Source organism: Cnephaeus nilssonii (assembly GCF_951640355.1).
Source record: "Cnephaeus nilssonii genome assembly, chromosome: 21".
In the NCBI taxonomy this organism is placed as follows: domain Eukaryota; kingdom Metazoa; phylum Chordata; class Mammalia; order Chiroptera; family Vespertilionidae; genus Cnephaeus; species Cnephaeus nilssonii.
In genome coordinates, this window is record NC_137092.1 from 31,222,007 (window position 1) to 31,245,856 (window position 23,850).

At 44.9% G+C, this 23,850-nt stretch overlaps 1 protein-coding gene across 1 annotated transcript; it reads right to left on the bottom strand.

Moving 5' to 3' along the window:
- Positions 1 to 1,116: 1,116 nt before the first annotated feature.
- Positions 1,117 to 23,166, bottom strand: UTP25 (UTP25 small subunit processome component). Its single transcript, XM_079761137.1, has 12 exons — positions 23,013 to 23,166; positions 22,239 to 22,278; positions 21,016 to 21,265; positions 19,266 to 19,442; positions 18,416 to 18,504; positions 17,155 to 17,565; positions 14,838 to 15,057; positions 12,794 to 12,996; positions 11,017 to 11,199; positions 10,780 to 10,892; positions 9,828 to 10,073; positions 1,117 to 1,914 (listed from the first exon to the last, which is right to left on the bottom strand). The coding sequence occupies exons 1-12, from the start codon at positions 23,117 to 23,119 to the stop codon at positions 1,671 to 1,673; spliced, it is 2,283 nt and encodes a 760-aa protein (XP_079617263.1). The 5' UTR covers positions 23,120 to 23,166; the 3' UTR covers positions 1,117 to 1,670.
- Positions 23,167 to 23,850: the final 684 nt, after the last annotated feature.

Sequence of the window (23,850 nt, forward strand, 5' to 3'; positions counted from 1 at the left end):
ACAGAAATAAATGATGTCATGTAAACATGTGTGTGTATACATGTACACACATGTAAATAGTCCCAAGCTCTGACCACTGAGATGGCTTGGGACCAGTGGCTCCACAAGAGTGTTGAACACACTTAGCATTCAAATCCTAGCTTGAAAATAATTTTCTACTGTAGGGCTGGAGTAGGAAAAATACAAGACGAGCGTGGAATGTCTTACTGTGCCAGAAAGTAAAGCAATGTCCAAGTATACGGAGGGCGAGTCAAAAAGTCACAGGAGTCGGCTTGAAGGTGCTCCTGCTCGTCCTACCTGAGACACTGAAACATCTAAAGAAATAAGGATAGTAGCGGATCACAACCCAATGAATGATAGATGAAACTACAAGTCTGTACGGATACAAGTTAGTAAGGAAAGGGGGAAAGTGATTCTACAGCGGAAAACCTGCAAACGCTTCCGGAAACAAGCGGTCAGGCAGCGTCCGCAGGGATGGGACTCCCGAGAGAGCAGTGGGCACACAGCATTGCTCCTGAGCTGTTCCTGCCAAAGATGCGTAAGTTAACCCAATCACAAGGAAACACTCCAAATAACTGGCCTGTGATCTTCAAAAGGGTCAAGGTCAAGAAAGCCAGTGAAGAGCTGAGGTCCTATTCCAGAATGAAGGACATACAGAGACAGGGTAAGTAAAAGCAGCATGTAATTCTGACCGCACCCTTTCCCTATGAAGGTCATTATTGGGACATTTGGTAAAATCTGAATGGGTCCAAAGATTAGATGGCAAGATACTAATTGCAACTTCCTGATTTGATGGTTGTTTTGTGGTTCCATAGAAAAAATGTCCTTCGGTGGTTTTTAAGGAGTGAGAGGCCCATCAAGTCAACAACTTACTTTCAAATGGTTCTGGTTCTGTACTTTTAACTTTTGTTTAAAAATATTTCAAAAAGTACCACTTCCTTTTTATCTGTTATACAACTTAAAGAATGACTACAATAACGATGAAGATGATGAGGTTGAAGATGGATATTTCAACATCAAGAGTTTTATAAAATTATTTCTTGAAACAAAATAGAAATTATTTTATATAATATTTTTAGTGTATATTTTAACTAAAATATTTACTACTGTGACTTTAAAAAATCAGTGAATAAATGCACTCTTCTAGGTTGAATTAAAATAGAATATTTACAGTTTTTAAAGTTTGGTTGGGGAAAAATAACGTTCTACAAAACCTGTGCAATCCAAAATTAAGATGATATTCAGCAGCGAGAAGTCTTCCAATTTCTCATCACCAGTTCTCACAAGCAATGACACGTATGCCTTACTTTAAGAAAATACCAAACAGAAATAGGCAAATCTGAACAAATTTACCAAGTGTAATAAATTAGAGGTAAAATCACAATAAAAGAATTTATGGCTTAAAAAAATATTCACAAGTAGAAGTCTGCTTTATCAACTTCTAAGAGTCCCTCCCATTGGTTTCCTCCTGAAGATGGGAGTTACCAACATTTGGTTTACGTTGAACTTTTCGGGGACACGTGACCTGAAAAGAAGTGTCCGACATGATGCTGCTGGGTGCTCCTTCCTTACGGCAGTCCCTGTCCCATAGAAGTGATCAGAATCCGGTCCACGTGCACAGAATCAAGCCTAGGTGTCACGCCAAATACCATTTCCTGCCCAACCAATTCTCATCTTTCTCCAGTGATGAAGAGGTGGACGTTCTTCTTGGACTGCAGCATCTGCGCGGCCCGCTCCACGCCGACCACCGCAGCCAGCCGCTGGGCATCGTACTTGGAGTAGAGGACAGTGCAGGTCCAGGCGGCTTCCTCTCCTCTGGTGGCGGCTCTCAGCATGTTGCAGACTTCGCTGTAGAAGTGGGGATATGTTGGCAGCTCATAGAAAATCAGGTTCCTGATGCCTTTTATAGTGTACCTGTCAGAAGGGGAAAGAGAGGCCAGGTCTACTTGAGAAACGTACAGGAAAGCTACCTAAGAGATCTGCAGGGGCGCAGTTCACTCCGGCCGCTGCGTCTCGAGTGGGAAGACAAGGGCACCAATAACAGACCAAAGGTTACGCTCACTAGAGCTCGAAGGGATTATTTCTGTGACAACATATTTGAATTCCTAATATTTGGCTTAAGAGATGATAAAATAAATCACATTTCTTGAGTCTGCTCTGGGTAGACTTGTGTATACTCTGAGGTAGAGTAGAGAAGATAGTAGACTTGGGATTAGCAGTCTGTCATAGAAAGCTTAAAAGGCAGGCACTTACAATTTAACATTATCCTTATTATAATCAGGCAGCACAGACTGTTCTGTAATGAAGATGAGGTCAGAGCCAGCACATAAGATAAACTGCATAAACTGTAAATGCTTTCCCATTAGTCTTTTCTTGTCACTCTACAGACATGTTAACGCCATGGCAGATGTCCCAAGTTCATCCATTTACAAAATCCTGCCTGAGGACCCATTAGGCATTATGGGAAAGCAATTAGTTTAACAGCTCATGCAATTCTTTCCCTGCTGCACAGTGGTGGTGGGAGGGAGGAGGGAGTGGTGGACCCTAGGGACTCACCATATGGTTAGGGTCGAGGTCAATCATTCCCTCTGGGGTACCATAACAAAGATTTTGTATGTTGACAAGTTTCTGATTTTTCCTGTTAGTCTCGCTCACACATTGCTGACGTTATAGACTCCCCTGGGAATTTTATTTTGTTCACAGAGAACAAGCTCTCATTGCCTTTTTATCCCACGGCTCTTCCTGATCTCTCTGGAGACCCTCCTCTTTCAAACTGTAACTGCAACCCGTTCCTTGGTTCACGTTGCAACATCACCTTCCATAAAGGAATTCTAATGGCTAATGGACTTGAGTAAGCTGTTCTACCTCGCTAGTTATTAAAACAAAAACAAACATTGAGCTCCACTTCAGATGTAGGAAACTCAAAAGAACATTGCTCCCATACCAACAAGAAAACTCCAGATCATATACGAAAGCGTTTTTCTTGAGCCTAGACAGCTGATGTTACGAGGCAACCAGGTGAACTGATTGGATGGGGTGCTGGGAAGGGAGGGTACTGATTTGAAGCATTTGCCAATTTCTGTGGTGTAAATACTCCCACATGGTCTATTTCAAGCTACCAATGTCATGTTGCTGAACTTGGAGTTGGGAAGAGACATGTAATGAAATCTCAAGAGCCAGGATAGGCCAGCTTCAGGCCACTAATGACTATTCCAGAGTGACAAGCCCCTCTGAAAAGAGGACATGAGAACTATTTCCCCTCTGGCAGAGAGCAAGAGGAAAAAGAAGCTGCCAAGGAAGTGGGCAGGAAGAAAACAGCTACACTTTCAGCAATTTTTAAAGGACAAGTGTGGGCTTGGATGATAGCTTAGCTTTCCTGGGATTCCTAGACACTCCCTTAGTTCACATTCGCTCATGAGCTATATATATTATATATTGATTTCAGAAAGGAAGGGAAAGGTAGAGAGACAGAAACACCAATGATGAGAGAGAATCACTGATTGGCTGCCTCCTGCATGCCCCCTACTAGGGGATCGAGCCCACAACCTGAGCATGTGCCCTAACCGAGAATTGAACCATGACTTCCTGGTTCACAGGTCAATACCAACCCAGAGCCACACCAGCTGGGCACTCATGAGCTCTTTTCCACAGGCCTTCACTGGTGGTACAGACATGAACCCTTATACGAACTTTCCCAGACCCATACCTTACATGAAGCAAAAACCTGAAGCCAGTGGGAGAAGGCAAAGGTCAACTGCTGATGGGGGAGGGGAGGTGAAACAAAAGTCATCTGCCCTAAGAGAGGGGCAGTAACCATCCCCCAACTCCGTCCATCCCCACAACTTACACCAAGTAAAGAGCAACAGTGGCCTGTTCCTAGGGAAACAACATGAAACCCATTCGGCCAGAGATCCCACTGCCGTGAGCAAAGGTCTGCCACCACAGGGGAGAAGCAGGAACTCTTGCCATGAGGGTGTGCAAGAACCCAGAGAAAGTCCCACCTCCAAAACCCAGAATGAGCAAGGCCTGCCAAAAACCGAGCTGGACAGAGAGCCCCGTCTCCTGCCTTAAGCCTTGCAGTGGGTAAGCAGGGGCAGCCTGCTGCTGGGGGAGGGGCGGGAGTGTGGAGGCAGACCCTCCTCTGCCACTGGATACCAGCCTTGGTGAAAGCTGAGCGAGCAGGACACTGAAGAAAGGCCCTGCTCCACATGAAGCCATCATCTGGGCTGTATCCTAGGTTACTATAGTAACAACCAAAGCCTGACTAGATTCCCAACTCACACACTAGTGGCCTCACACAAAGAGGTATGACTGGACATAAGTACTACTGGCCTCAGCCTCTACATTTAACTGACAATTACAAAAAACAAACAAACAAAAAAACACAGAAAAGCAAGAAAAATACATTAAAACAATGAGGCTATCATTTTGACTACCAAGTCACTGGTAACAAGCGGGGTTTTGTAGAAATGGGCCAGTGTATAAATTATTGTGTATTTTGGATGGCAGGGGTGAGAGGGTAGGAGGGAAGATAAGGGGAACATGGGAGTGAGCCAATAAGTGGTAATGCAGAGCAAATTTTTAATTGTGTACAGCCTTTGAGGTACCAAGTTTTTCTTTTCAAATTTATCCTAAGGAATTAACTAGGCAACTATGTCATCAACTATGCATATGAAAATACCAACGGCATATTTCAAAGATCTAGAACAAACTATCCAAAAATTCATCTGGAATAAAAAAAACAAAAAAAAGACCACGAATACCCACAGCAATACTGAGAAAGAACAAAGTTGGAGGGATCACAATACCAGATATCAAGCTATATTACCAAGCCATGGTTCTCAAAACTGCCTGGTACTGGCACAAGAACAGACACATAGACAGACCAATGGAACAGAACAGAGAACCCAGAAATAGACCCAAGCCATTATGCTCAATTAATACTTGACAAAGGAGGCAAGAGCATACAATGGAGTCAAGACAGTCTCTTCAATAAATGGTGCTGGGAAATTTGGTTAGATACATGCAAAAAAAATGAAACTAGATCACCAACTTATACCATACACAAAAACAAACTCAAAATGGCTAAAGGACTTAAATGTAAGATGGGAAACCATAAAAATCCTACAAGACTCCATAGGCAGCAAAATAGCAGACATATGTCGTAGCATATCTTTACTGACACAGCTCTTAGGGCAATGGAGACTAAGGAGAAAATAAACAAATGGGACTACATCAAAATAAAAAGCTTCTGCACAGCAAAAGAAACCATCAACAAAACAAGAAAGCCCAGGGCATGGGAGAACATGTTTGCCAATGATATTTCAAATAAGGGTTTAATCTCCAAAATTTACAGAGAACTCACACAACTTAACAAAAGGAAGACAAATGATCCAATCAAAAAATGGGCAAAGGACCTAGACACTTTTCAAAAGAAGACATACAGAAGGCCAAGAGACATATGAAAACATGCTCAAAGTCACTAATCATCCAAGAGATGAAAATCAAAACAACAATGAGGTACCATCTCACACCTGTCAGAATGGCTATCATCAACAAACAACAACTGCTGGCGAGGATGTGCAGAAAAAGGAACCCTCGTGCACTGCTGGTGGGAATGCAGACTGGTGCAGCCACTGTGGAAGACAGTATGGAGTTTCCTCAACAAGTTAAAAATGGAACTCCCATTTGACCCAGTAATCCCACTTCTAGGACTTTATCCCAAGAAACCAGAAACACCAATCAGAAAGGATATATGCACCCCTATGTTCACAGCAGCACAATTCACCATAGCTAAGATCTGGAAACAACCTAAATGCCCATCAGCAGATGAGTGGATTAAAAAACTGTGGTACATCTACACAATGGAATACTACGCCGCTATAAAAAAGAAGGAACTTTACCATTTGCAACAGCATGGATGGAACTGGAGAGCATTATGCTAAGCAAAATAAGCCAGTAGGAGAAAGATAAATATCACATGATCTCACTCATATGTGGGATATAATGATCAACATAACTTTATGAACAAGAATAGATCCAGAGACAAATGGCAGGGAGCAACCAAAGGACTTGTATGCATGCATATTAGCATAACCAATGGACACAGACACTGGGGTGGTGGGGGCTTGCCCGGGGTGGGAATGGCAGGGTGGGTCAATTGGGGAAAAAGGAGACATATGTAAAACTTTAGACAATAAAAAAACCCCCACAAAAACTATGCATATGGATGTTCTTGGCATTATAATAAAAGGCTAATATGCAAATCATGCGGAATGACCAGTCACCATGAAGTGCACTGACCACCAGGGGGCAGACGCTCAACGCAGGAGCTGCCCCCTGGTGGTCAGTGTGCTCCTACAGGGGGAGTGCCGCTCAGCCAGAAGCCAGGCTTACCACTGGCGAGCGCAGCGGTGGTGGTGGGAGCCTCTCCCCCCTCCCCCTCCCCCCTCCCCCTTCCCCCTCCCCCTCCTCCTCCTCCTCCTCCTCCTCCTCCTCCTCCTCCTCCTCAACAGCACTAAGGATGTCCCCCGAAGGCTCCTGGATGCAGGCCAGGCTGAGGGGACCAACCCCCCCCCCGCCCCCGCCCACGCCTGAATGCACGAATTTCATGCACCAGGCCTTTAGTTGTACTATATAATAGCATAAAATAGAGGGGGAAACCTATAATCCTATTAAAAGAAAACTGGGTTAATTACATATCCATATAATATAATACTATGTAGCCATTAAAAGAAGCAATACACACCCCATAGATAACATTAATTACATAGGAAAGGTATTTTTACAATGGAGAGATGGATGAAGAACAGGTCAACTTTGATCAAGTGATTACACTTAGCATCACAAAGAATGGGATGAATAAGGTGCAGTGGGAAGTAGACAACATCCTCTAGGTAGAATTCTTACCAAAAAGTGTTTCACCTAAATCAGTAGTCCCCAAACTTTGTTGGATGTTGAATCACCTGTTTGTTTTTTAAAATATCTATGCTTGGTCCCAGCCCCAGGCACTGCGATTTAACTGGCATTGAGGTACGACCTGGCAAGGGAATTCTAATGTACAGCAAAGTTTGGGAACCACTGGTTTAAATAAGAAAACAATTAGACAAATTGAGACTGTGGGATTTTCTACAGGAAACTGGATTGGACTCTTCAAAAAATGTCAATGTCATAAAAAAAAAAAGAGAGAGAATTATTTTAGGTCACGATTTCTTCACCACGGCGCTACTGACATTTTGAGCCAGACAATTCACTGTCCTGTGCACTGTAGAACGTTTAGTAGCATCCAGGCCTCGACCCACTAGAACCATGAGGCCATCAGAATAACCCTTCAGTTATGACAACAAACATGTCTCCAGATATTGCCAAATGTCTTCTGGGAAGCAAAACTGTCCCTGCCTGTTAACTAAGACACATAAAAGAAACACGTTCACCAAATGCAATGTCTGAGCCTTAACTGAATCTGGGCTAAGGGGAAACAGCCACAATGGTCATTTTGGGGACAACCAGCAACATTTGAATAGACACTACATATTACATGATATTACTGTAGTAATGCCAACTGACATGATAATGGTGTTATGGTTAAATGAAAGAATGTTGTTTTAGAAGCTACATGCTTGCTGAGGGAGGTCATCAAAAAGACTTGACCACTGGTCAGGCCATCGGCTGGCTCATCCATTTGGTCTACAGAGAACAGGCCTACCACTTCTAGAACCGGGATTCTCATGTAGGAGCAGGGGATACTCAGAAATACCCCAGAAGCTCTTCCCAACTCCAGGAATCGCACTTCCAGAGTTTCTGACTTGCCCCCGGTTGGCAATCCTCCCTGTTGTGGAACCCACAGGTAAAGTTCAGAAAAGAACTTGCTCCCTCTCCCTGGAGGGCCATCCTGACAGAGTGCCCATCCAATCCTAAGATTCTACTGGTTTCATATCCCCCAAAGAAAATAAATCTTCAGATTGAATATTTTTTTACTGGCTCACAAATAAACTGTAATATTTCTAACACTGCCTACTTCCATAGAGAACATAAATACAGAATTTTATCCAGAGTTGGATAGTACAGTTCAAAACACATGTACTTTTTCCAAGGTCAAATAAAAAATCAAATCACAAAGGCATTGCTGATCAAAACACCCATCATCACCTTGGTGATCTCTCAAGCAAAAAACTCTATAGTTGGGAACCCAGAGATAATTAGCAGAACTCTGAAACACATTTTTTCCGTTCAACACAGGTACATCTATTAACCTTCCCAGGGTATAAAACAAATGGCACCTGCTAGGTCATGCTAGGTTTGTCTTCATGAGTTTGCAGGCAAACATGGTTTGGTAAATAAATGAACAGTGTAAGACAGGGGGCTGTCCTGTCTACTTAAGAGGAAGGGCTCCTTTCTCTTAAGTAGGACACCATGCCCTCTCCTTGAACAGCTGCTTTATGAGGACAGTCTTCATCCCAGCTTAAAGCACACTTGCTAAGACACACACCGGGAAGTTTTCCAGCCTACCCACATTACCGCAAGGGCTGGCTTTCATCTGTCAAGCTAATAGAAAACCAAGGGCTCTTAAGACCTGCTGAGTACAAGCTCCCCCCAAATATCACTCTCCAACATGAATGAAAAGAACCTTCTGGAACAAAGCAAATAATGTCAACAAGAGGCATTCATTAACACTTTGGCCAACAGCCTTGTCAGTTGGATGGAGCCCACGAAACACAATTATAGCCATTTCTCCACTCTCCACTCAGATCACCTTGTCAGCTGACTACCCAAAGAGGTCACGTCAGGGCAGCCCGCTCTGCCGGAGAGCTGCCGGGCTCCTCCCTCCCATCTTGGTAACAAGAGCGTGTCTGGGGAGCACCATCCTAGTATCAGCATATAGGCGATTCAATGTCAAGATGCATCATCCGATACGCTCCAAAGCCAGGAAGATTTCTCTGAGAAAATATGCCCCTTGTTGGCATATAGGACTGCGAGTGAATAAAACAGTACAGACCGAACTTACATTCATTGGACATTATTGTGAATCAGGAAGGAAAAGGAATCAGGACACGATTTCCTTCTCTTTTGGATGAGGGTTCAAACAAGGCTTTGTCATTTGCAGCAGAGAGAATTAGCCAAACAACTGGGGAAACAAAGGGCTGCAACTGTCCCAGACAGTAAGAGAAGGCTCAACATGCCAACACCCAACACAATTAGAACTGTTTTTTTAGAAAGGCCAATCTGGCTTATTTCCTCAAAGTCACATGGTGGGGGAGCTAAACAGAGGCTGAAACCCTTAAATAATCACCTCTAAGCTGCTCACCTTTTGCCTCTGCAAACATCAAGGGGCCCTGGCCCTGGTTCTCCTGGGTGAGGAAGTAAGTGCATGCCTACCTTCTCAGGACACAAACCTTTCTGAACACTGACACGGTGCTCGCCTCCATCTCGACACACAACAGCTTCTATGACAGGCCCCTCCCCTTCCTGTATTCACTGTGCTGTCCCAGTTAAGAGCTATTCAACTCTGTCTTTCCGAGGTGTACAAGCACAGCTAAGAAAGTACCTGGAGTATGGACCACTCCAGATCTATACACCGTTATGTTGCTGTCACTCATTTATCTCCTTTTTCAACAATGCCCATTTAGGGAGGAAACTAAGCAACCAAAAGAGTCTGTCCAAGCCTCCACACCCTGGCTTCCCTGCAGGAGGCAGAGTGAGGGCAGGTCCTGTAACGCCAAAAAGCCTAGCGTGAGCCGCCATGCTGTGTGCTCAGAGCAGCCCGTGATTTGCTCTGCATTCCCCCGCACACCCTCCGAAACAACACCTGGAGCCTCGCACCGCTGTACCTTTTGTAGAAGTGGAAGCGCTCTGTGAGGAGCAGAAACTGCTTCTCCCCGTGCAGGAAGAAGTGTCTGGCCCTGGAGATAGCGGACTTCTGGGTGTACTCGCAGATGTGCGTGAAGTTCAGGTCCTCCTTCTTGAAGTAATTTCGGAGACGCACAAAGTCAAAGTAGGAGGGGACATAGATGAGCGTGTGAGACATGACTGCATCACGATACTGAGGCAAAATCTTGTTCACGAAAAAGTTAAACCTGATTGGGAAAGGCAAAGGGCAAAGTCAGTGGTCTAGAGGTGAGCCTGTAGCGTCCCCACTAATTGAGTGACCTGGGCAAGTCGAAACCTCTCTCTACCTCCCCCAAGAGGCCAATATGGCTCACCTCATCGAAAAGCAATTACGTAAGATTAAACCTTGATAAGCACATTAAAAAAATAAGCCCTAATACCGTTTATCATAAAGAATAGATGCAGTGCTGGTTATCGCAGAAAATTATTCTAGGAATTATCCAACCATATCACATATTCATTCATTCACTCATTCATTCTGTCATCAGTCAGTCAACAAATACTTGCTGAACACCTACATGCTAAACACCATTCTGCTACCATGGTGCCCCTGACTAAACACAATGAGAAGGGAAAATACAGAGAGAATCAGAAAAATAGTTCTTGCCCTGAAGGGCTTACAATTAAGTTGTTGCCTTGGGATACTTTGCAGCATTAAGCAGTAATATAACTTAAAAATGCCACAGTCTAGGGGAAAGGACTGATTTACCTTATTAACCATGCCACTAACTATGGGAACTAGGTCAAGGCACCATTTCTCTTTGGGCTTCGGTTTCTTGTTCTAACAATGGCATGACTGGATTCAATTCTCTCATCTCATTTGGTAAGTGGTAATCTATAAAACCAGCATGGAACCCAGCTGTAAATTGGCATGCCACTGGGAGGGACAGGTACCTGGCGTCAATCACTGAAGCTAGGTTTTCAGCTTCCATCCTCTGGAAGACGTGCGGGAGCTGCACCAGCACATGACTAATGGAGCCTGTCAGCGGGACGTTCCTCACAGCCACCTGCCAGGAGTCAATGAGAGCATTAGGCGGCGAGCTGTCGCCATCATCTCCTCTCTCCTCTCCTTCCTCCTCATGACCCAAATGACACAAAAGGCTTCAGGAGACCCAGAGGGGGAGAACGCACCTGGCCTTGCACATTGACACAGTACTTGTTGAACACGGAGTTGATCTGGGCATCCTGCAGGGCCCCGAAGAGCAGTGTCTGGCGATAGTACTTGGACCAATTATTGAGGCTCCACATACGCACTCGAGAGAAGTCCACCCCATGTGAGTCCAAGGGCAGCAGGTTCATGTGGTTCATCAAATGCTTTCAACAGAAATCACACTACCATTAATATTTATTGAGCATTACCAACTGGGCACTGCTACGCATTTTACAAGTCTGTCATCCTATTTAACCCCATGGATAAAGTACGTACTGTCGCCGAAACCGGTTTGGCTCAGTGGATAGATCGTCAGCCTGCGGACTGAAAGGTCCCAGGTTCGATTCCGGTCAAGGGCATGTACCTTGGTTGCGGGCACGTCCCCAGTGGGGGGTGTGCAGGAGGCAGCTGATCGATGTTTCTCTATCATCGATGTTTCTAACTCTATCTCTCTCCCTTCCTCTCTGTAAAAAATCAATAAAATATATTTAAAAAAAAAAAAAAAAAAGTACGTACTGTCATCTCCCAAACTGCAAGAAAACTGAGGCTCAGATGAGTGAGTGATTTGTCCATAGTGAAGCGAACAACCCCAAGAAGATAAGCTGAAACTGGCCACCTCGGGGACCTTTTGAAGAGGATCAAATGGTACCTACAGAAACTTTCCTTTAAAAGGAAATGCCCCCTGGTTACTGAGGAAATGCTCCTCAGTCCCACACTTGGTCAAGAAGGAAAACGACATGGAAAACAGAGCCTCTGTCCTTCAATGACATGTTCTCAAAACATTACATTCCTAGAGCCACCACACATGCCTCTTCCTCAAATGAAAGACAATGAACCATTATCATGTCTTTTCTATTTAAACTTTTATCTTGTAACATTGTTGAAGGGTAATGAGTACTGTAAGTTATACTCTCCTTTATAAATAATTACTCCCTTTTGTCCCAAACTTCTTACAAGCCCTGGGCTTGTGGGAAAGGTAAGTTCTCATATGCCTTAAAAAAAAAACAAAAAACCACACCTATAGTGCCGTGATAAGGATTGTTCCAAAGCATAGGTTTTTAATCCTAAAACTGACAACACTGCAGAATATATGGAGAGGGAGAAATAAAAATTACAGCAAAAATTACAGTAGAGGAATAAAGACATCTGCACTTCTCTGCAAAACAAGATCTCACATTAAGAAATTGTGAACAGCCCTAGCTGGTTTGGCTCAGTGGATAGAGCGTCAGCCTGTGCACTGAAGGGTCCCAGGTTCGATTCCAGTCAAGGGCACATGCCCAGGTTGTGGGCTCGATCCCCAGTGTGGGGTGTGCAGGAGGCAGCCAATCAATGATTCTCTCTCATCACTGATGTTTCTAACTCTCTCTCTCCGTTCCTCTCTGAAATCAATAAAAATATATATTTTAAAAAAAGAAATTGTGAACAATGCTCTCCCATCTCCACTGAAGACCAAACCCAAAGAAACCATAAACCGTGAGAGGCATTATGTCGGATGAAGACACTTCTAGTCAGGATGAATAGGCCACACTAAAGGTCTATTAGCAGAAGTGACCTTTCAGGGGAAATCTTTTCTGGAGATTTGAAAATATTGACAAGAATTTCTGTCTCTTTGGACAGTTTACTGACCAATCTGTGGGTAATTAGAAAATGTGGACTATGTCCCTGTTTCCAAACTACCCCTGCATTTTAATCTAGACTCAATTAACCCCACAGGACAAACCAGAGCTTCCTGCCCTCTAATGTAATGACCAGCATTACCAGGACATGCTCCCAATTCTGCATCAGGTAAATGTCAGCTTGATCAATGATGAGAAGCTCAATAGAAGACAAAAAGTCGAAATCCCTCTTCTTCTCCCCTTCTGCGCCAATGATGGTCCTCAAGCCCAGAGGGGAGGCAATGAGGATGTCCGAGGAGTAAAAGGGGGCATAGAGCCGGATGCTTCTCTGAAGTATTGCCACTCCTGCACAAAACAGCCAAGTACACATCAGTTCATTCATCCCTACCCCGCCATTAGCTCCCACCCTCTCCAAGCACCCCAACCTTGTACCTTCCCAACCTTTCCCCTTAGCATAGACCAGTGATGGCGAACCTATGACACGCTTGTCAGCACTGACACGCATAACCATTTCTGATGACACGCGGCCGCGTGCCGAGGATGAAACATTTGCTGCTCCTAAGATGAAACATTTGCGACTAGAGTCTTGGAGTTAGTTTTTTCCTCAAAATGACACACTACCCGAGTTATGCTCAGTTTTTTGGCGAAGTCTGACACACCAAGCTCAAAAGGTTGTCCATCACTGGCATAGACCATGCTCAAACTGACTTATTAAAATCATCATCCCTCCCTTGCACCTGTGGTCCCTGCTGGCTCCCACTCTCTTCCTTTCCTTTACCGTCAAACTTCTCCAGAAAACTGCCTCTACTTTGACATCTCAATGCACCGCAACCGGGCCTCTGATGCTCGGGAGTCACTGAAATGGCTCTTGCTAAGGTCGCCAATAACTCTTAGTCACAATTCAATGGCACTTTAGTGTTTCTTGTCATGAATGCATAAGCAGCACTTTGAACACACCCTCCCTGAAATGTCCTTTTCCTCACTGGTGCTTTCGAACGCTGACTTCCATTTCTATCATTACTGATCTTTCCAGATCCAAAGAGCTCTTCCACAAATCCCTGATTCACCCTCAGGTGCGACTTTCACTCTACATAAAGCTCTGGGTAAATTTATTCACTAACCAGGGTTTTAACATCACCTCTCCACCAATTTCTAGCCCACGTCTCTTTTCTGAGCTGCAGACTCATCACGCACTCAGGCGCGTGTTTAGAACTGCACTTCAGCTCTTGTCCCCATGCACCCCGCTGAAGCCTGAGTGCATTTTAGGTCGTGCCCGGCTTATTCACCCTGAGGTCTCTGCACATGCAGTTTCTTGTCCCAAATCTTTTCCTCCACTCTGACCATGCCCATTTGTAACTGGCTAAATCCTACTCAGGTTTCAACTTAATACAGATGGCACCTCCACCGGGAGGCCTTCCCTAACCACTCTGTGCCCACGCTGGGTAAGGAGATCGTTTTAAATGCTCCCAGGACTCCCACTGCGACCTCTGATCATAACAGTTATTCTGTATTGCCTGTTCCCCCATGAGGCTGGACTTCCTTACCAGTAGGCATCGTAACTTTTATTCCTGTATCCCCAGCTTCTTAACAGTGCCTGGAGCACAGCAGATGCTTAATAAGTGTTTGATGAATGAGCATATTTGACTAATGAATATTTTCCAAGAACTTCTATCTAATATACAACCAACCAAGTACTTGGGAGCTCAATGAGAGACAAGAAAAAGTGTGAATGGTTGAGTGGGAGTCAGGAAGTCTTGTGTGGCGATAGTTGGGGAGAGGAGGGGTGCGGGGGGGAGGGTGGTAGGCAGGAGGAAGGTCCACCACTGTGCAGATGCTGTTTATTCAGCCTCCCCAGACTGACCCCTCAGCCCATCACCTCCAGCTCCCCAAGAACTCCTGCAGCACCGGCTACGCACTGCAGCTATGCGTGTGCTGAGACATTTCTGTCATAACGTGCATGTGCCTTTTATCTGTGCCTTCAGAGATGCTGCACCCCATTAGCCAAGTGTCTGCCCCATCAGCTTCAGCAAGACTCTCTGCCCTGGCCAACAACATGTCTCGAATGCACGCTGGTTCTGTCAGGAGGCTGAGCCAGTGACCCCTGAAAGATGCCTAATTCCAGGCTCCAGCCTCCAGCTATGAGACCCCCACACCTCAGGGTCTCAGTTTTGAGGAGGAGGAATTACCGATCCTAAAGTGGTCATCGATGTTGCCAACAAATACGGCTTCGTAATCCTCAGGCCTCTTCAGGTTGGGTGGTCTCTCCTCGGGATCGGAGCCGTACTCTCCGTTAAACCTCTTCTTGTTGCTCACAATTATTTTCTTCTTGCTGTCGCCCTCAAGGAGGCTGATGAAGAGCTGGACCACCCGCAAAGCAGCTTCCCGGAACGGCACCACTATCAGCACCTGTGGGGGGAGCAACGGCAGCCGTGGTGGGAAAGCGGAAAGGGCAGCTCAAGGTGAGCCTGCTGAGGCTGTGCTGCTGACGAGCCCTCTGTACAGCAGGGGCCCCAGCCCCTTTGCACAGAACCTGACTCAGTACCAGAAGCTGAGCAACTTGCAGATCCACAGCACCACGTCCTGTGGACTTCAATCTCATGGCTCCAGGAGAGGCAATTCTCAAGCAGAACTGGGAAATACCTTTTAGGCTAAGTCAATGCCTTTAACAGAGGAGTCCACTAGCAAAAACCCAAGGACATAAAAGCTCTTTGAGGGCGAGGAATGTGACTCACTTCTGTCTCCCACGAAACTTAGTATTTTTACACATTAAGACCCAAGGAAAGGGACAAATGCATCACTACTTTTCTAGACATTCTGTAGTACATTTTTCAGAAATTATGATAAAACATTTGTGAAATAAGATCCTATTTTAATGGGAAATATAGGCCTTAGTTTTCCAAACATTTCCTAAGCAGGTTAAAGTTACAACTATTGAGGGGAAAAACAAAAATGCTTAAAAAATAAATAATTTCTAACCACCCTTTTGTAAACAATACCGTCAGTGGAAATAATCCCAATTAGATCATGTAATTCACCATATGCTCAATGTGCTTCCTGGGTAATCTGTCTCTTATTCTTTTTTGCGATTCTAAATGGAGAGACATAATCTCATAATCCTGATGTTCAGGACTCTGAAGTAGTTTCTCCAGAAGGCAACCAGCATGGCCAGAGGGGGACAGAGATTCAATGCAGCGACGATGAATCGAGGGTGAAGAGGGGCGAGTACTGTCCCGACTGTGACACTAAGTGTCTAGGCTTCAATTTCCCAGTAATCAAACAAGGAAGTTGGACTAACAAACCTCTAAGAGCCCCAGCTGGTTTGGCTCAGTGGATAGAGCGTCGGCCTGCAGACTGAAGGGTCCCGGGCTCGATTCCGGTCAAGGGCATATGCAGGTATTGCAGGCTCAATCCCCAGTAGTGGGTGTGCAGGAGGCAGCCAATCAATGATTCCCTCTCATCACTGATGTTTCTCTCTCTACCTTCCTCTTATACCAGTTAGAGCCATCCTAACTGGTATGGCTCTGATTGGTATGGCTCAGTGGATAGAGTGTCAGCCTGTGGACTGAAGGGTCCCAGGTTCAATTCTGTTCAATTCATGTATCTTGGACACAGGCTCCTGGCCCTGGTTGGAAGACAATCAATTGATGTGTCTCTCTCACATCAATGTTTCTCTCTGTCTCTCCCTCTCCCTTCCACTCTAAAAATCAATGGAAAAATATCCTTAGGTGAGGATTATAAAAAATATTAAAATAAAAATATATATATTAAAAGAAAAAAGAAACTCCACGAGCCACACCAGTATTAAAACTGGGGAGCTCATTAAGCTCAATGGGAACAATCTAAAAAGGCTGGGGGGGCGGGGGGGGGGGGGTCAGCCGACATAAGATCTAGCTCCGTAACAGCAAGGACAGTTAACAGAATTAAAGGTGTTTTCTATCACAGCCCTAAATCCACCTGCAGCTTGGGTTTGAGCCCAAATAAATATAATCACTTTAAGCAGCAATAACTATACAATGGAAAATGGGGATTTTCCCTTTTCCAAGGTTTCTGTATTTCTGTGGCTTAGTGAAGAGAATCTCTGGTTCTCGCCCCACCTCTGCTACTCCCCTCCTGGCTCTCTTTAGCAAGGCCCCTACGAATCTGGGTCTCAGTCCAGTGTCACATGTGGGGATTAAACAAGAGGCTCAGTAAGGTCCCATCCAGCTCCACAATCACAGAGGAGAGATGGATAATAGAGCGTTATTTATGTACGTTCAGGATTTATCTCAAAGGAGAATTATCATGGAGGGACCGCCTACTCACAAGGTCCCAGTTAGAGCCGCTGTTAGAAACAGCCCACAGAGCACTGCTCTGACACTACCTGGCCATCCGATGTGCTCCCTGTTGGCCTCATTCATTACTCTAATCACTAAAATTCCTGAGTGCCTAGTAAGTGCCAGGCACCTCTATGGCAGTGCCCTGCAGCCTCCTTCTTGAGGGCAAAGCTCTCCTGCTGCCACTCACCTTGGGCCTCGTCAGCCCCTGGTCCCTGAAGTCGTCATCGTCGCCCACCCCAAGTTTCTGGCTCCGGCGCCTGCTGTTGTTGCCAAGCACCTGGGCGTTGGCTTTGAGGACGTGATTTATTGCGTGCAGGCAGTACACGTGGCGGATCTCCTCCCCATTCTTCAGGGCGGTCCTTTCTGGGTAGAACAAGTCCTGGTAAGAATTCATAATCAAGAAGAGCTCTTTCTGGAGCGGTGTGAAGGGGCTACTTGATTTCTGGGGACCAGAGAGAAATTGGCTGTTGGTCTTGGTCCAAGTGGATTCCAGGGGCTTCTGGAGATAAAGTGCCTTTAGGTCAAGGTCCTTTGGGGGTTTAAATGTTTCCAACTTCTGAAACTTGGATGAAAAGACAAGCTGACCCAGAGTGGGCCACTAGGAGAGAGAGAGCAAGAGCTATGTTAGAAATGAATTATAATACCTCATATTCACATAGTACTTTATAATTTACCAAGATCTTTCGTGATCTACAGTAATCTCAATCTCAACCACAAGCCTGAATGCTCTTCTTACAGAGTAGGAAATGCTGAGGTTATATGATTCAGACAAACTTTTTCAAACAGTGTTATAGGAATTATAGCAATGGAGAAGATTAGTGGTTACCAAGGATTGGGAATGGGGCAAGGGGAAACAGGAGGGATCTGTATGGTGCTGGGAATGTTCTGCATCCTGATTGAGGTGGAGGGTAGGGGAACCTACTCATGCGACAAAACAGTACAGAACTAAACACACACACAACTGAGCAGGAGCAAAACTGAGGAAATGGCCCTGGCCAGTTTGGCTCAGTGGATAGGGTGTCGGCCTGCGAACCAAAGGGTCTCGGGTTTGATTCCGGTCAAGGGCACATGCCTGGGTTGCAGGCTCGATCCCCACTAGGTGGCATGCAGGAGGCGGCTGGACATGATTCTCTCATCGATGATGTTTCTATCTCTCTCCCTCCCTCTCCCTTCCACTCTGAAATCAATAAAATATATATATATTTAAAAACGAAAAAGAAAACGAGGAAATGTAAGACAGGTAGACTGGCTCCCACACTCCAGCTTCTCAGTCCCTTTCTAGCTACACCTGTGCCCTTCGAGGCTCCTGCAGCCTCCCTGTGTCCTGCTCCCCATCAAGCCATCCACCGCTGGTGTATGTCCTGTGTTCGGGGAGACCGCAAAACCCAAGACCACTGCTTTACTTCTAGCTTTCCTCCCCCGTGCTGAGCTGACCCAGCGACACTTACTTTTAGCTCGTGGGTAGTTTTGGGATTTGTGGCAACGGCCTGAATTTCCTTTTCTTTCAGCTCCGTGTTTACATGTTGTAGAAACGGATCTAATTGAGGAACAGAGACTGTCAGAACACTTGGAGGAAATGGCAGGCATGTTTTGGTCTTCCCCTGCGAATGACATGCTGCTCTTCATGTTAACTCACCCTTTTCCCATTACTTTCCCCAAACCCTCTCCCAGTCCAGAGCGTGAAAGTTTCTGACAGGTTCATTTTTCTAAAGCACTTTTCTAATCACACTACTTCCCAGCTCAAAAACCTTCAAAAAAACTTCCTATTCTGAAATTTGGGGTATTACAGGATGTACCTTCAATCTACCTCTTCAAAATGTAAATTTTGAATTACACGGCCCTCAAATTCTTCTGCCTCTGTGGCTTTCTTTCCTTTATTTTCTTCTTATTATTATTTTGTTGTTAATCATCACCTGAAGATATTTTCCCAATGGTTTTTAGAGAGAGTGGGGGTGGTGGGAGGGGTGCGGGAGAGACAGAGAAGAGCAAGTGAAGGTAGAGAGGAAAATGCACAGTACTTCTCCCCTTTCTCTTCCTTCCCTACATGGGAAGAAAGTCAGACGTCTCCAATTGTGGAAACGGAGGCCTGGGGAACTGGCCGCCCTTCCTACCAGTCTTAAGCTGTCTGCTTTCCTCAGCAGCTCCCCCACCTCACTCCCGACTCCCCATGCTGCCTAACCATTGAAAAGCACAATCTGGCTGCTAAAGTATCTGTTTTTATTGCTACTCATTCCAGTAACAAGAGATTAGTGTGTGTGAACCCACACCCTCTGTGCTAAGCACCTGATGAATTCTGACCTTGTGATGCTTTCAGAGGACAGTGGCCTCCACTTTCCTCTTCGAGAAAATTGGTTTCCAGGCTGAAAAGTGACTCGTGTTTTGTATCTGTAAACTCCTCCGGCGACTCTTGCTGTGATGTGCCAGGTGGCTCGTCGTCCCCATCTTTTTCCTTGGGGTCAGCAGGTAAGACGTTACCTCCAATTTTGAGAAACATTTTGTAAATACAATGATACGTCTGTTGACAAATAAAATCTAATTCCTTAGCTTTTTTCAACACTGATGTCCATTGCCATCATTTACTTCTAAGCAAATTCAGGTGGAAAACAAATTTCAAGATTAAGCTTGACTGTTGACCCAGTTCCACTTCTAGGAACTTATTCCAAGATGATAACTAGACAAAGCACATTAAACTCTACATGTAACACAGTCAACAAAGCACTGGGTTTTACAAGAAATTACTGGAAAAAATGATTCCATCACTGTCTATCAATGGGGTAATTAAGTTACCACATATCATTTACAATGGAATACCATCCGGTTAAGAAGCTAATGTGAGTCCAGTTACACACATGGAAAAAAGTCCATGTTATATTACTAAAGAAAAAATTAAGTAACAGAAATGTATGAGATCATTATACACATACACCCAAATATATGTACATACTCATACTTATATGCATATCTATAAAAAAAGTAGCCTGGCAGATTATATAAAATGCTAAACATGTTTATCTCTAGGTGGTGGGGATATAGGTTAACTATACTACGTTCTTGGATTTTTACAGTAAATATACATGTTACTTTTATAATTAAAAAAACAACAACTTGATTTTGAAAAATCCAAAACAGAAAAGAAAAATGGAAAAAAAAAACACCTCTACGTCTGAGACAATGAATTTTTATCCTATTAAAACTAATGAATTAGAATACTATGGATGAATCACAAAAGGAGGAGCTACAGGAGCCAGACACAAAAGGCTACATACTATATGCTTCCACTTATATAAACGTCCAGAACAGGCAAAACTAATCTCTAGTGAAAGAAAGCAGGTCAGTGGTTGCCTGGTGCCTGGGATGGGAAAGTGACTGTAAAAGGACGAGAAGGAACTTTTTGGAGCTATTGGAAATGTTCTGTAGCTTCATTGTGATGGTAATAACACAGGTGTATACATTTGTCAAAATCCATTGAACTATATACTTAAAATGGGTCCACTTTATTGCATGTAAATCAGACCTCAATAAAGTTGATTTTAAAGTTAAAGAAAAAAGAAACCTAGGACTCTTAGTGAGAGAGGGTGCCTTTAAGCTTTCAATCCCAGCCCTTCTGATGCTTTCCCTTGTTAAATTACCCTGGCTCGGCAGCTCTTCACCACCTTAAATCCAGCTGTTCCATGAAAACCTGCTTCTTGAGAAATTTTGTATATTTGTGTCTCTTTTCCATTAAACTAGGTTTCTCTGAGGAACAGAAATCCCTTTAATAAATTGAGACCATCGCAAAAGCAAAATTACGTTCTCTTTCCTCTATTAAGAGAAACTTTGGTGAAGTCCTGGAAATCCTAAGCAAAAATGCTACCTCTGCATTTTTCTCGCGAGAAGGTCCTAGGTTTTTCATCAGACTCTCAAAGGTATTACTAAGGCCAACAAGTTTAGGAATCTCTGCTTTGGATCCACATGCTTTCACCAAACTCACACAGTACAGGGCACTGTGCCCAGGGGGCAACCTGTCTATGGTCCTGGCACTGAGGATGAACCCACGGAAGACACTTACTTTCCTGCATCCCAGCAGACTCTGCTGCTGTCTCCTCCTCCACACTGACATCACTGTCGCTGTTCATTTCTGCCTCAGCTAGAGCGTCATCTTCGTCTTCTTCTTCCTCCTCCTCTTCCTCTTCCTCCTCCTCCTCCTCATCTTCCTCAGAAACATTCTTTAATGTGGCGAGTAGTTTGTGGTACCCAGAAACTTGTTCTGGTTCACTCTCTGCTTCACTTTCAGAGTTGGAAGTATCTGAGCTCTCCGACTAAAAGGAAAATGGGAATTTTAAAAACACAATTATATTGTTCTCGTTGCTACCTTATGCCTATCATCAGGCCAATAGCATAACAGGCTCAGACTTTCCTAAATAAAAATGAGCTTTTCTGCAAATACGCAATCCTATCGATTCAAGCAAGCGCAGCACCACATATACTTAAAATAGTTAATCTAGCTAAGACCCTAAAAAACTCGAGGCTGGCAGGCCACATGCCTTGTTTAAATAAAGGCACCGCACCTAAATAAGTGAAGCATGCTTGCCAGCTCTTAATCCTCTTTGAACTGCTAATGTTCCACCCGGGAAGAAAGCTAACATAAAGCTTTAGGTTATGGAGATCTAACCTATTTGTCAGACATTTGGCCCATTTAAAGGAGCAACAGGAAAATTACAATACAAAAAAAGAATGCAGGCTGGTAAGCATCCCTAGCAGGTTCTGATAGATTGATCCCTCAGAGCAGTTCAAATTCTGGTTACTGTTGAAGTTACCACATGGCACTTTAATGACACCTGCATTTAAAATGAAGCAACATCACTAAAATAACAGCTTACATCTAGAATTGAAAAGAATGGAAATGTAGCCAAACTTTATTACTACAAACTAGAGGCCCGGTGCATGACATTCATGCACTGGGAGGGGGGGAGGGGGATGTTCCTCAGCCTGGCCTGTGCCCTCTAGCAGTCTGGGACCCCTCGGGAACGCCACCACAGCTACGCTAGCCAGCCATGAGCCATGAGCCGGGCTTCTGGCTGAGCGGCACTCCCGCTGTGGGAGCGCACTGACCACCAGAAAGCAGCTCCTGCGTTGAGCGTCTGCCCCCTGGTGGTCAGTGCACATCACAGCGACCAATCGTTCAGCGGTTCAGTGGATTTGCATATTAGCCTTTTATTATATAGGAGGATAGGATAATTTTAAAAGTAACAACCCAGAACCAACTATGATAAAGAAGGTAGAAAGCATTACCAGTTGACAAATCTGCGGTTTTGCTTCCTTGCTGGAAACCCTGAGAAGAAACAGGTAACGTTTAACTGTAAGTATGTTGCAATTAGGAAAACGTCTGATGACACACCTATCAATGACAAAGGCAGAATATACACCATTCTAAACACATTATAACTATAGTCATGTAAAAACAACACGTGCACTGGGACTACCATGGTAAGAAGATAGCAAATAGGTAACAGCTGACAAATGAAAAGTTTCACGAGGTCCCATGACAAGCACTAGCGTCACACAACAACTGGCCCTCCTCCAAAAGATGGCTCAATTTGGCAAATACAAGGCCTCAGATTCACCGTTCCTAGCCAGTGTCTTCATTAGAACATCCCTCTCGGTCACGGATAAAGCGGCCCAGGGGTGGGAGCAGCCTGGCACTCAGAGGAACCCACAACTGCCCACGCATCGGTGCGAAGGTCCCAAGCAAGTCTTCAAAGAAAAGAAAAAGCAAACCAATGTGGACAATCTTTCTCCGCACAAACACCAGCCGACGCCGCGGGAGCGTGGTCCGGCATAAAGCCACGGGCTCAACAAGAGGTAGGAAGACCCGTCTCCGGCGGCTGGCCGCCAGCATCCTGCCCAGCGCAGCACCGCGGGGCGCACCCCGAGCACTCGGGCGCCGGGGAGGCGTGGGGACGGGCGGGAGCTGCCCCTCGCCATCCCCGGGAGACCGGCGGGCCCGGCCCGGGGAGCGGCTCCCCGCCGCCTCCCGCCCCGGAAAAGACGCTGGCCCCTCCGTACCTGTCATAGAAGGGATGCTCCTCGCCGAAATCCCGAAGATGCTTCTTCTGCTTCTTGGTCAGGGTGCTGAGCAGCTGGCTCTGGCTGCGGCTGCTGCGTTTACCCATCGCGAGAAAGCCCGCCTTCCAAAGCCGCGTTACCCACCGGGAAGTTGGTTCCTTCCACCCACCGGCGTGGGCTCGCCGGCGGCGCTTTACGGCGGAAGCAAGTTGCCATAAAGCAGACCCGCTTTACGTCGCGCTTTTACGACAGGCGTTAGAAAGTCCTAGTTCCGACTCTGCCCCCTAGCGAGGTTCGCTGGAAGCACAGGCACGCGTGCCCTTGTGTTCTAGTCCTAGAAGTGGGCTGGTAGGCTTGGGGCTGCCAGGCCTGAATAAAACGGGGGGGGCCTGCTTTGTGCTTCTGTTTGGGCTGTGGGAGTCAGCCTGCATAAACATGTAGTAGCGGAGATGGTTATATTATAACATGATAAAAAGACCAACCAATATGTAAGGGTGCCCGCACAGCTCACTTCATCTTTACCACACGGTAGAACTAAATTACCTGTCTCAACTCTTAACAAAGGGGAATGGAAAACATTTTAAGGTGGAGTAATATATATAATTTATATATATATAAATTATATCAATATATTATATTAATATATTAATTATATTAATATATAATATATATTAATTATCTATAATATACTATTATATTAACATATATTAATTATATATTATATATATTAATTATATATAATATATGACATATATTAATTATATATGATATATTAATTATATATAATATATATATAATTAATTTCAGAGAGAGGACGAGAGGGATAGAAACATCAATG